General features: G+C 41.7%; 1 protein-coding gene across 1 annotated transcript in view; it reads right to left on the bottom strand.

Annotated features, from left to right (window-relative positions):
- Positions 1-6,084, bottom strand: part of LOC106010965 (receptor for retinol uptake stra6) — a gene marked incomplete at its 3' end in the record, with an annotated part of 25,549 nt that extends 19,465 nt beyond the window's left edge. Inside the window, 7 exon segments of the mRNA XM_013083093.2 lie at positions 1,053-1,198; positions 2,305-2,394; positions 2,844-3,007; positions 3,282-3,415; positions 3,595-3,680; positions 4,935-5,019; positions 5,844-6,084. Of these exon segments, the coding sequence (XP_012938547.1) occupies positions 1,053-1,198; positions 2,305-2,394; positions 2,844-3,007; positions 3,282-3,415; positions 3,595-3,680; positions 4,935-5,019; positions 5,844-5,914 (776 nt within the window).
- Between the last annotated feature and the right edge of the window lie 7,716 nt (positions 6,085-13,800).

Below are 13,800 nucleotides of genomic sequence, written 5' to 3'. Positions count from 1 at the left end.
GTCATCATCATAATCATTGTTTGGACTCTTGGGCTTCTTCTGCAGCAACTGAGAGAAAAACTAAATGAGCGCTGTATACTAGCGGGGAAATGGGCCTAAGGAAGAGGGGAAGAGGGTCTTAAGATTATGTGTATTTACAGGCTAGACGGAACTGACTCAGAGCGAGCCAGGCCAAGGAGCTAACTATACTGAAATTGATGCTAGTCTAGCAAGAGTATCATCATCATCATCATCATCATCATCATCATCATCATCATCATCATCATCACCATCATCATCATCATCACCACCACCACCACCACCACAACCAGCACAATCCTCAATCGTACATTTACTGTTACACAACAGTTACCAGGTTCCCGTCTGTATGTGGCATTCAGAGCAGCATCCTTCACCTTCTCACAGCAGCTTTTCTCCTTTCTGGGAATCATAAACGACAGGTCCTATTCATAACCTGATTCATAACAACTAAAACAAAACCAACAGCAACAACAACAACAGCAACAGCATCAGGGCAACAACATAAACAATAATAATATGAACAAAAATACCCATCGAACCAGTCTACTCACGAACGTGACTTTTAGTTCCTCCCCCACTTCGATTACACAATAACAACAACAACAACAACAGCAATAGCAATAAACGACGACGATAACAACGACAGCAACACAACAACAACAACAGCAACACAACAACAACAACAACAACAACAACAACATTAACAACAGCAATACAACAACAGCAGCAGTACAAACAACCCAATCTGTACTCACGACCGTAGTCTCTGAACCCTCCTCTACTTCGGCTTCAACAACAACATCATCAACAACAACAACAACAACAACAACAACAACAATACCAACAACAACAACAATACCAACAACAACAACAATACCAACAACAACAACAACAACAATACCAACAACAACAACAATACCACAACAACATCAATAACAACAACAACAACAACAACTGCTACAACGACAGCAACAACAACAACGACAACAACAACAGCAACAACAACGACAAACAACCCTATGTGTACTTACGACTGCAGTCTCTGAACCCTCCTCCACCTAGGCTCCAGTAGTTCCCGCACGTGCTTCCCCTGTATGCTCGCCTTGATGCCCGTCAAGTGTCTGTCGCCAAAGCCTTCTGCCAGGGGACGCACACAGCAAGATTTCCTCCTCATGTCCTGACACAGAGACCGTAAATACCATAAATATTTATAATCATTGTCCTGGCAAGTTTCGTACAAGGACATCAACATGAGAAGAGTTTCTTTTTTCAGGAACAGGGGGGGGGGTTGTTTTTTTTGTGTTTGTTCTTTCTCTCGAAGGTTGCTTTTAAGCACAGGGGGGCTATCCCGAAAAGTCCTGTTTTGAGAAAATCGAAGCTTAAGTTTTTTTGGATTCTTCTTATTCAGTTCTCTTAAAAGACAAGGAGACTTTTCTCTATGACCAAACAAATATGCACACCAATGAAACCAAACTTCTCTTGTAGGTGAGGAAATGCCCACTTTTGGTATGGGTCAAGATTTCTGGAAAAACCCCCAAACTCTGGGTTAACCCGCTTGTCCTTAAAAGCAACCAAAGAGTATGAGTTGTTACGGCATTTGCGGCACGAATAGGTCAAAGTGTGTAGTGTGAAAAAGGCAAGTGGTTGTTCTGCACGGTTTGTGGATTGTTGTTGTTGTTGTTGTTGTTGTTGTCGTTGTTGTTACTGTTGTTCTTGTTCTTGTTGTTGTCTGTGTCTGTTGTTGTTGTTGATGGTGTTGTTGTTGTTGTTGTTGTTGTTGTTGGGTTGGGGTGGGGTGTGGGGCTTGTTTTGTTTCGGTTTGGTTTTGTGTTTTCATTTTTAAAACTTTATCTACAACAGTATCTTGCTTCTTTATTTATGCCTTTACACAGTCTCAAAGCTATCTTTAAAAAAGATATATTACGTGTTTTAGGCCCCAATCGGAACAAATTAGATCATTATGGAAGCGGGCTTCCGAACTTGTAAGTCAGTTCAGGGACAACCCAGGCTGAGAGGGAGCCAACGTCCCAGAAGAAAGACCGAGGTACTCGATACAATCATCTCTCCAGTCGATTGGGCACTTTGCTGTATGATACAGGAGACTCGAATTCGATTCTCGGAAGGGGAGATTTTTTAAAATCAAATATTTCGGCGTTTCTACTGAGATATTGTGTCCCTCTCAGCCTGAATTGGTTCAAGCAGGAAAGGTCAGAAGCCCTCCTTCTATATGATATAAATTGTGTCGATGGGGAAGTAAAATTACCTGCATAATAAGCAACTCACCCTGTAGAATCGGAGTGGAATGTTGAGAGACAGGTAGAGCAGACAGAGGACTTGAGGGACACTCCTTAGAACGATGATGAGGCGGGTCTCCTGGGAGAGAGAGAGAGATGGGAGCAGGATAGAGGATTAAGGCAACCGTATTGTACTCACAGCATGGTACTAGTGGTTAGGCTACCGGACTCGTAACTGTGAGGTTGCAGGTTCGGATGTTCGAACCGCGGCCCGACGTTGTGTCCTTGGGAAAGGCACTTTACACGAATGTTCCTCTCTTCACCCAGGTGGGAATGGGTACCCGGCCATAGACAGCAAAAGAGCTTGTCAGTATGTTAGTGTTGTAGCGCTTATAATTGACCGCTCTCACTGCATGCTTCCCAGGAAGTTGAGGTTGTTTTAGAAGGCTCTCAGGTCTGCTGGGGTAACAGTATAGATTGTGAAGCGCATAGAGCTTGCTGCTGAGCGGGGATTTGCGCTATACAAATGCTATCTATTATTATTATCTATTATTACTCACAGTATGGTACTCACAGTATGGTACTCACAGTATGGTACTCACACTCCACCAGCCTGACCACCTGGACAGCGGTCATCATCCAGACGTAGGCGGCGCCCAGGCCGTGGCTGTATATGGAGCCCAGCGTGAGACAGGCGAACACGGGGAAGTAGACGATGCCGAAGATCAGGACGGACGCCAAGATGACAGCAGCTGGAGAAATATACAGGGAACACCGAGAAATATACAGGGGACACCGAGAAATATACAGGGGACACCGAGAAATATACAAGGGACTATTATTTGCAATAACATTTTAAACAATGTGGGCTATAGATAATTTTTATAACAAAATTTTCGATTAAGCTCGTTGCAGCTACTTAACGATATTGAACAGCGAAAGTTGCTTTTCTTCAAGACAGGAAATGGGCCTGCCGGCCCTCTCCGATAGGAAATGAAATAAAAACTTTACTTTTAAAAAACTTACTTTTCAAAGCGACGTGCCCCTCGTAGTCAAAGGCGCGGAAGTTGTCAAAGATACACTGTACCAGGAGATAGGCCGTGGACCCGAACGCGCATGCGTAGGAGAAACGGTTGGAGCGGGTCGTCATGTCAACAGGGCTGAGGGAAAGGGAAAGGTGGTGAGGGTGTGGAGGGTGGGGTGGGGGAACAAGAAAGGGTTACGATGGGATGATGAGATGATGAAGACATAAAAGGCTAATCGTCGAGATGATGATGATGATGATGATGATGATGATGATGATGATGATGATGATGATGATGATGATGATAACACTCACAAAATCAAGCCAGGACGACCTTGCAGCACGTTCAAGGCCAACTGTCGCCGTTTTTGCGTGAGGCTGAACACAGCAAGGATGACAAACTGGGGGAAGATATTCAAGAGGTGAAAAACACTGCGTAGAATTAAAGTGCCCTGAGATTATTATCATGCTTTCCGTAAAGTTCTGATTGGGCTCTCCTTTCCTAAAATACGTGAAACCTCTCGTTCCTTTACTCATACTTAACCCTATCCGTATGTCGCGTTTTACTATCTTATCCATACGACGTGGGGAACTCTGTGCCACCACTTTCTAAAGAGGAAATTTACTCGTTAATCCGATACGTTTGCTTTGCATAGCTAGCAGTCTGTCAAAATTATTTCTTGAGAAATACTGAAAGTTTCAAAGAGATCTTCGGGCTAGAAGCAGTTTAAAAGTGAAGAATACAACTCCGGGGTACAAAATAGCTCCATGGCGTACGGATAGGGTTAAACTCTATAGTATGGAGCGTATCCCCCACAAGCTCTACGTATCGCTACCTTAGAATCACAAAGTTCTACTTGACATTTTTTACCGTTTTGAGTTTCTAAGACTATGACCATGAGGTCAACAAAAATCAATTTATTGATCTATCTGCTCTATCAAAACCGTAAGAGTATTCGGAGTCGTTATCAATATATTCAAAAACTTGCATTCAAAAAAGCTTGACATGTTTGTTGTGAAACTCTAAATTTCTGACGTCAGGTTTTTCAAAACGAGGTTGTAATTCTAAGGTAGCGATGTATCTAGCATGGGCTTTTACTCTAAGTATGCCAAAGGCTCTTCTTCCTTTGTTCTCAGCCATTTTGTCATTCGAATTTTAAACACCATAAACTTCCCTATAACTCCACCTCTGTTGAACCCATATATATGAATTAAACACCAAACTTTGTAGAAATGAATGACCCAATTTATAAGCATACAGTTTGGTTATAGATAACAAAAATTGTCTGAGGTCTGGTAGATGTTTGTTACGACTGTAAACAACCAAGTGGTGAACTATTTAAGGCGTAAGTCATTGTGGGTGGTTGGAGGGCGCCGCTGGTAGGTCCCTATACTAAGACGTAAGTCATTGTGAGTGGTTGGAGGACGCCATTGTTAGGTCCTTATACTAAGGGGTAAGTCATTGTGGGTGGTTGGAGGACGCCACTGGTAGGTACTAATACTAAGGGGTAAGTCATTGTGGGTGCCAGGATCGGGACAATAAATATGTATCTTATCTTATCTTATCTTATCGTATCTTATCATATCTTATCTTATGGTTAATTAATGGAGTCATCCTCCCAGCAAGAATAACCAAAGGTCCAGCGAGAACTCACTGCGGGAATCAGGGCCAGCTGGTAGAACAGAGTGTCCTCTATCAGCTTATTGTCGCACGCCTCTGTGTCGTTGACGAAGCTGGAGCTACAAGGAACAGAAGGCCACAACAATCATTATTGTCAATTATTATAGTTTGTTTAAAGATCAAGGGTGGACAAAAACCAATATGTACAGACAACATCGAGGCAATTACTGGCCGGAGTATGGAGGGAAGTCAAACGACAGCTTGCGATTGTAAACAATAGCGGGTCTTTGCACGTTTGGGGTTGGGGGGTTTTCAACATAACAACCGTTTCAAACAATGGACTTTTCATCCGATGTAGCCAGCGATCATACGCAATGCGCATATTCACTTCGTCCCGAGTCTTTAGCACAGCGTTTTTGTTCAGCACAATTTCTTCCTCGTCTTCAAATCGCTACCCCTTTATTTCTTTTTAATGCGATTGTTTGTATATTCCCATTAACCAAATAACCAAATCTAGATCTAGATCATTTAGGATGCAGGCTTCCGACTCTGCCTGTCAGGGCCAAGTTTCAGTAAGATATCTAAGGAGGAGGAAAGAAAACGATGATAGATGTCTGACATCAAAGAAGGAGGAAAGATAACGATGATAGATGTTTGATATCAAAGCAGGAGGAAAGATGACGATGATAGATGTCTGATATCAAAGAAGGAGGAAAGATAACGATGACAGATGTTTGATATCAAAGCAGGAGGAAAGATGACGATGATAGATGTCTGATATCAAAGAAGGAGAAAAGATAACGATGATAGATGTCTGATATCAAAGAAGGAGGAAAGATAACGATGATAGATGTCTGATATCAAACAAGGAGGAAAGATTACGATGATAGATGTTTGATATCAAAGAAAGAGGAAAGATACGACATAGAGGAAAAACACTCACTTAGAGAGGTCGTCATCATTCAGGGAGAGAGCACCCAGGTACAGGTTCACCACGTCCCATACGGAAGGCATCTTGTGGTTGTTGGTGGTGGTGGTGAGGTTGTTGTTGTTGTTGCTGTTGATGTTGCCCCAACGACCTGTCTTCCGACGGCGGGATGGTGGTCCTCAAAACTACCACTGTAGATAAAATAAGATAAATAAATTTATACCATAGATTCTACTTGGAGCTGTTTTAGCATTGCACTTCCGGTAAAATATATCCTTATATTTCACACTGCTATCTCACACGTGGAATATAAAAATTTGCATAAATTACTCCGCGCACTAGATCTATATTCGCCTTCTACTTCTATCCCTCTATGTAGGCTACAGGCTAAGCAAAGTAGCCTAGATCTAGCTAGATCTAAATCTAAATCTAGTAAAACCTTAAAAACTTCGCTGCAAAGCGCGCTCACCATGGGCAACCAAACAGTCTCCCAGTCTCTTATAGTCGAGTATAGGTTCAAATCTTTCTAGATCTACGGTGCCCTTAATTTTGTGTCAAATAGAGTCAAATGATGGGCACCGTAATGAACCGGGATTAGAATCTAGATCTAGATCTAGATCTACGCCAGAGTCTGGTGCTGTTACGTTTAGTTCATTTCTCGAATAAAATAATCATTTGTTCTAATGGGTCATCATAATAATGCGACTTGTCAGGTGCAGCTAAACTGCCCTCTTTCAAATCAATTAGATCTAGATCTAGATCTAGTACAACTGACGTTTGGGAATTTCTTTTTGCTCTCACTCAGACATTGTAGCAGCATACCAGATAAACACAATGGGTGGACGGACAGTGGACCTAGATCTAAATAAATTTTAATTATCAAAATGAAAGATCTACAACACGACTAAATAAATTAAATAGTAAATAGCGCCGCACTAGGCCTATTTTTATTTTTTATTATTATTTTTTTTATTTTATTGTGTGTGTGTGTGTGTGTGTGTGTGTGTGTGTGTGTGTGTGTGTGTGTATGTGTGTGTATGTATGTGCATCAGAGTCTCTCTCCCTCGCGCTGTGTGAGTGTGTCTGTGTGTAGTGTGTAGTGGTGAGAGTGAAAGTAGGTATTCACGGTATATCTCGATTTTCTGTATTTTTATACATAAAGCCCTTAGTGGGGCTAGGGCCGATCTCTCTCAGTTTTCTAGTGTTTTATGGCATGCGAGAATTACCAGGTTGAGAGAGAGAGAGAGAGAGAGAGAGAGAGAGAGAGAGAGAGAGAGAGAGAGAGAGAGAGAGAGAGAGAGAGAGAGAGAGAGAGAGAGAGAGAGCGGAGTAGCCTAGATATTGCGAGAATTTCTGGGCAAAACAAAATGCCGATTAGGGTAGTTCGGCTCTATTCTAAAAGTGAAATAGCAGTAGCATCTTTGTAGACCGCCAAATTAGTTTTACTTTTGTGTTATAATATCATTTTGTTAAAGAAGGGGTTTGTCTATTTAATCATCCTCCCCGATAGGAAGTATTCAGAAATTAGGAAAAACCAGTTTTGTTTCACACCGGGTGAGAATAGCCAACGCTGGCAAGTCTCACCCGGGGTGAGAGGTCGATCACATTTTTATTCTCACCTGGGGTGAGAATAGCCACTTCCTAAGATAAAATGAAATAAATACGGTATAAACAGCATGTGTCTAGAATTGCCATAAGCCTACTCAAGCTCCCTCCAAGGAAGGCACTCTATTTTCTGTCCGATATTCAACAAAACTTTTTTTGAAACCCACTAAAATTCCCTTTTGGGATACTATTACTCGAGTAATTACTCGAGTCTTAAGAGCCGTGGGACTCGAGTAATTACTCGAGTAATTACTCGAGTCCAGAGCAGATACTCGAGTGTGGACTCGAATCTTAATATGCTGGACTCGCACACCTCTAATGGGGAGTGAGGAGTGTGTGTTTGTGTTTGTTTTTTGGGCTTTATTTCAGCCTTTATTGGCACTAGGCCTATATCAGTCTGAATAAATGAAATGTTCATGAAAGAATTACAATGTTTTGGAATTTGATAGTCACTTTATCAAACAATAAAAACCCCACTGTTTAGGTCACTTGCATTGCCTTTTGAATTTTTGTTTACATTAACTCTATCACTACATATACTAAATGATCAACTATATAAATCAAAGAAGATTAAACTTTAAAACAATATGTAATTGATAAATATGATATTAGTCAATATACGAATATAAAACTCTTGGATAATTACTTTTTTGGAAATAATAAAAGTTACTTCCCTTGTTATTCTGATATTCTTACCTCCCCTTAAAAAATCCAGAATATCGAAAATCGACAGACAAAAACTAGATCTAACTACATATTTAGAATCAGCACGTCAGTATCCAAGTGACTTGACAACTTTTGTTGTTAAAAAGGCTTTTTTTTTTCATCTTTGACCAATTTAAAGCAATGCGTTAGTTCTAATATCTAGAGAAATCTAGATCTAGATCTAGATCTAGAGAATAACTCTTTGCCTTTGGTTTGTTTTGGTTACGAAGTTTGAAATCAAAATCAAAGTCATCTCTATTCTAACAAAAACATGCCATATTAATGCAGTTTCTTTCAACTTTTGAATCGTACATTTTTTGATTACTTTGCTTATATTTACGTTAGGATAGTTTTGTTTGGGCTTTGTTTCGCGGAAGGAGACATACGGATAGCACAACTTGTAAATTAGCGTGGCTAAAAGTAAAGGAAAACAATCCAGATTTTTCCCAATTCTCAATCTGACTTCGACGGGCATGAAAATGTTGTTTTAATGTGAGACTCTAGAATGGATCCTCTTGTCCATTTGAGGGGTCATTTGAACTTTGTTGATACGGACGTATTTCGCCAGCTGATATCAGTATGGTATAAAAAATTCATTACACTCTTTGTGGTGTTAGACCATGATTTATCCTACTTGTGAAATTGCCAGTTGTAATCACTCGTTGAAACTCGTGATTACAACTTGGCCATTTCACTCGTAGGATAAATCATGATCTAACACCACAACTCAGGTATTAAATTATTTATATCTATCTATCTATATAGCTATCTATCTATATATACATATATTATATTATATATAACATATATGTAGTCGAATCTGTGTAATACGGCCACCCATTGTCAAGGAGAAAAGTAGCCGTATAAGACAGGTGGCCGTCTTAGGCAGGACTGATCAAAATGAGGCAAACAAACCATTCCCTTCTGAGGTCCCAACTGGAGGTGGTCGCAGGCTTTGGGCTGCACTCTGTTTTCTTTTGAAAAGGGAGTTGAGGGGAGAAGATCGTTGGGCTTTTTGTTTGCTGCTGTTGTTGTGTTATTTTTGTTGTGTTGTTGTTGTTGTTGTCGTTTTTATTGTGGTTGTAGTTGTTGTTTTGTTGGGTAGCAGGTGAGGCAGTCCAACCTCCCAGAAGAGATGCCCCCGCCGGATGTTGTTGTTGTTGTTGTTGTTGTTGTTGTTGTTGTTGTTGTTGTTGTGGTGGTGGTGGTGGTGGTGGTGGTTGTGGTTGTTGTTGTCGTCGTCGAGGGTAGAATAAAATTAAATGTGTCAAACGGGGAAGACAGAAGGCCAAAATAAAACAAAAACATGGGTCGCCAACACTTGGAGAACGAGCGACGCTTCTTTCACAAGTTCACGTTGACGTCCATTGTCTCGTACTTCGTGACACACTGGGTAAACAGTAACCACTCATCTCACTTACAATTTGTGTTTGAGTTGTGGGCGGGGCTTATGGGTGAAGGGGCATCACACGCTTACCTCGCCAACAGCTGAAAAAGTATTGTTACAGGTCGGTCTACAGTGGGACGGGCCTACGCAACCTGACCGGTTGGAAAGAATAACGACAGGCTATTGGATTAAGACTGCTCGTCCACAACACCAGGATCTTGACAATAAAGATGTATACTTTTTTATCTTATCTTATCGTGTCTTATCTTATCTTATCGAGTCTTATCTTGTTATTTATGACAAAACGCCAGGCGATGAGAGAGGTGACCGTCTAAGACAGGGTTTATAGGTTGGCCTGTGATAAAATTATATAGTGGCCTCGGCCGCGTTGGACGGGTGACGGTTTTATTCAGTGAAATTATACAGCAAAAAAAAACAAGGGAGGGAGCGGGGGATGGAAAGTGGCCGTTTGTACAAGTGGCCCTATAATTCAGGTGGCCGTCATGGCAGGTTCAAATGTATATATATATATATATATATATATATATATATATATATATATATATATATATATATATATAAATAAATATATATATATATAAAGTGAAAGGTGAGGATGTGATAAGGGATGAACCTATGATCCCCCATTCAGCATTAACGTTGATGATAGAGATAAGGAGAATGAAGATGAGGAGAATGAAAAGGAAATGAAAAGGATAATGAGAAGGAAAATGATGATGATGATGATGATGTTGATGATGATGATGATGATGATGATGATGATGATGATGATGATGATGATGATGATGATGATGATGATGATGATGATGAACGACTACAACAACGCTATGTTTCTAGTTGTCTTACCTCAGAGTTCACAACCTGCCCATGAATAAATCAATACTAAATGTTGACATCTCGGAAGTCTAGACAGGGACCGTAACCAATGCCTGAAAAGAAAACATCAAACGTAGAAGTTTGCAACCTCAGAACTAAAAAGTTCCACTTTTGTCCGCTTTGGATTCACTAAGACCATGAAGTCAAACAAACGAACAATCTATCTGCTCTATTAAAAACGTAAGATTACTCGGAGTCATTATCAAGATATTGAAAATATTGCGCTCGAAAAAAGTTTGACCATGTTGTGAAACGCAATATTTTTAACGTCAAATTTCTCAAAACTATGCACTGAGCAGACAGAACTTTGTAATTCTTGAGTAGTGATTTGTCGATAACACATCAACACGTTTTCCCGAACATTTAGGGCAAAGTTCACTGATCTTTCCCACCACCCGAGTGTCACTCATTGAATCTAGTTGTCACACATTCGACTCAGGATGAGGGAAAACTTGAAATAAGATCTAGATCTAGATTCTACCTCAACAAGAATACGCAGCACACTGGCTGATGAATAGAAGAGTGTGTTCTTCGGGTTACTAACAACTAGCGACTATTTATTCCAGGCGTTGGATTTTTGTTTTGGGGTTTTGTTTGTTTTGATGGGGGGGGGGGGGGGGGATCACACTTTGCGCAGTGTTAAAAGCCACCACTATCTTCCTTGTGTAAGCCTGTTTTGGGTTAAACCAAAATAAGGCAGCTTCTAGGGCACTTGAATAGACATACGGTAAAAGAACATCTAGCTTTTACAAGAATCTAGTAAAAATGGAAGGTAAACGAGACAGGGGTAGACACAGGGGAACTAACCTGATAAGCCTGAACAGAAGGGTGACGGGGAAAAATCAGGAAAATAATATCGCTTTTTTAAGCATCTGGGCAAAGGAATGAATGGCGTACCTTGATCGTCGATGTCTGTGGCCGATCTGACACTGGATGAAAAAACTAAGGCTTACGTTAATTGTTGTTGTTGTTGTTGTCGTCGCTTACTTGACCCAACGCTCACATCTATCTAGGGTTTCCATTACACGTATAAATGAGGCCACCTTTAGTTAGCCTTGACACCAGGCACGACAGACAGGTTTTACTTATTTTAGGAATTTGGGGAAGGGAGGTTCCAATTTTCCATATAATCACACACTGGACGCATTTTGAAAAGATCCTCCCTCCAGAAATGCAAGAGGGTTGGCGTGGGTCCCTATAGAGTAGTGGGTAATGTTATAATCTGCAAAAGTCCATATTATATCGTGCCCATTTGCGCAATGCCAGCCAAATTTAGCCACGCCAAATCCCTTACAGAAACCAAGTGATGTTGGCATGATGAGCACATCACGTGGGGCGGATTGGTGGAGAGTGCCACTGATATGTCGTACGTCTTTTCTTCCCATCTGCCCCGTCCGTTCGTCGGTGGCCTCGTGGTTAAACTCTCGGACTCGCAACCGTAAGGTCGCGGGTTCGAATCCCGTCATGGGTCCGACGTTACGTTGTGTCCTTGGGAAAGGTACTTTACACGAATTGTCCTCATTTCACCCAGGTAGGAATGGGTACCCGGCCAAAGACAGCGAAAGATCTTGTCAGTTTGTTAGTGTTTGAGCGCTTAATCAACTGATGGCACGGAATGCTTCCCAGGAAGCTGAGAATGTTTCTGGGTGTTCTATTGGTCTGCTGGGGTAATGATATAGCGTAGAGCCCATAGAGCTTGCTGTTGAGCGAGGGTATGGGCTATACAAATGCTATTTATTACTTATTATTATTATCATAATTTATTATTTACGTGTAAACGTTTCAAACGTAGAAAGAATTAGCCATGAAAGAAGCTGCACGAAGACAACCTTGAGACCATCTTAAGCTAGATTGGTCGTCTGCGCAGACGAAAAGAGCCCTACAATACAGATGTTTCCACGCCACCGTCTACACAAGTTAGGACCATTTAGGAGGCGGGCTTCAACCCTACCTGTCAGGGTCAACCCGGGCTGAGAGGGATACAACATCCCAGCAGACAGACCCGGGCTGAGAGGGATACAATCTCCCAGCAGACAAACCCGGGCTGAGAGGGATACAACATCCCAGCAGACAAACCCGGGCTGAGAGGGATTCAACATCCCAGCAAACAAACCCGGGCTGAGAGGGATACAACATGCCAGCAGATAGACCCGGGTTGAGAGGGATACAACATGCCAGCAGACAGACCCGGGCTGAGAGGGATACAACATGCCAGCAGACAGACCCGGGCTGAGAGGGATACAACATCCCAGCAGACAAACCCGGGCTGAGAGGGATACAACATGCCAGCAGACAGACCCGGGCTGAGAGGGATACAACATCCCAGCAGACAGACCCGGGCTGAGAGGGATTCAACATCCCAGCAAACAAACCCGGACTGAGAGGGATACAACATCCCAGCAGACAGACCCGGGCTGAGAGGGATACAACATCCCAGCAAAAAGATCGAAATACTCGATAAAAATGTCCTCCCTATTCGTGAATCGAATATAAGGTCCTTTGCGCCCAACAGCGAAGCGCTTAATTGACCAATGACATCTGATTTGTTCCATGCACTGAATGACCCTTATCGTATTGAATATGAAATGTTTCTCTGTACTCAAGCTGAAACAAAACAAAGCAGTTGACGATATCTACAAGGAGTTACCTAAATAACGGAACAAAGCAGTTGACGACAACAACAACAAAGAATTACCTAGATAACGGAACAAAACATCGTGGTTTCCCGCACTTGGGTCGTTGCAGCCTCACCTGAAGTTTTTGTCTGATATACCCGGGCCAGTCTTGCTCACCGTAACTCAAGGATGTTTGCACCTTCGACTCTCGGACCGATTTGGGAAATGGGGCCTTGGTTTGTTCATCTCCTTCACTTCAAACGGTGCTACACACACAAAACAAGCGTCATTCATGTAAAACGTAGCTGACACATCATAAACGTTACTGTGTTGTCAAGTCTGGCAGCAAACCAAAGCCCATAATATTGTGAAACATTTTAATCGATCGTACACAAATCAGAAAAGCAGATTTGTAGATTTCCTAACATGCCTGTTGTTCTCTTTCTGTTTTAGGTTTCAGCTGAAGACCACATGAATTTATAAATCTTTGGGAAAAACGAAGTGATATTATATTTTAACTGATCCAAAACAGCACGTTTTTTATTGTTGTTGTGTGATCAGAATGTGAGATTTCAGAGTGTAAATGTGTGCTTAATATCACTTCAAATAGCTATTACAGATAGTCTTTGCTTAGCTTTGCTAAACCAACAAATGGACGGGGTGGCACAGGAGAGCGTGTCGATGGGAAAAGTAGAGCAACCTCAATCTTTTCGTGTCATAATTTGGCCTGCCTTTTCAACTCTAAGAACCCTACTCCTCCCCC

The sequence above is a fragment of the Aplysia californica genome, unplaced genomic scaffold, assembly GCF_000002075.1.
Source record: "Aplysia californica isolate F4 #8 unplaced genomic scaffold, AplCal3.0 scaffold00010, whole genome shotgun sequence".
Lineage (NCBI taxonomy): Eukaryota > Metazoa > Mollusca > Gastropoda > Aplysiida > Aplysiidae > Aplysia > Aplysia californica.
The sequence above is the reverse complement of the archived record's forward strand: the minus strand, read 5'-3'. Positions and strand labels throughout refer to the sequence as shown.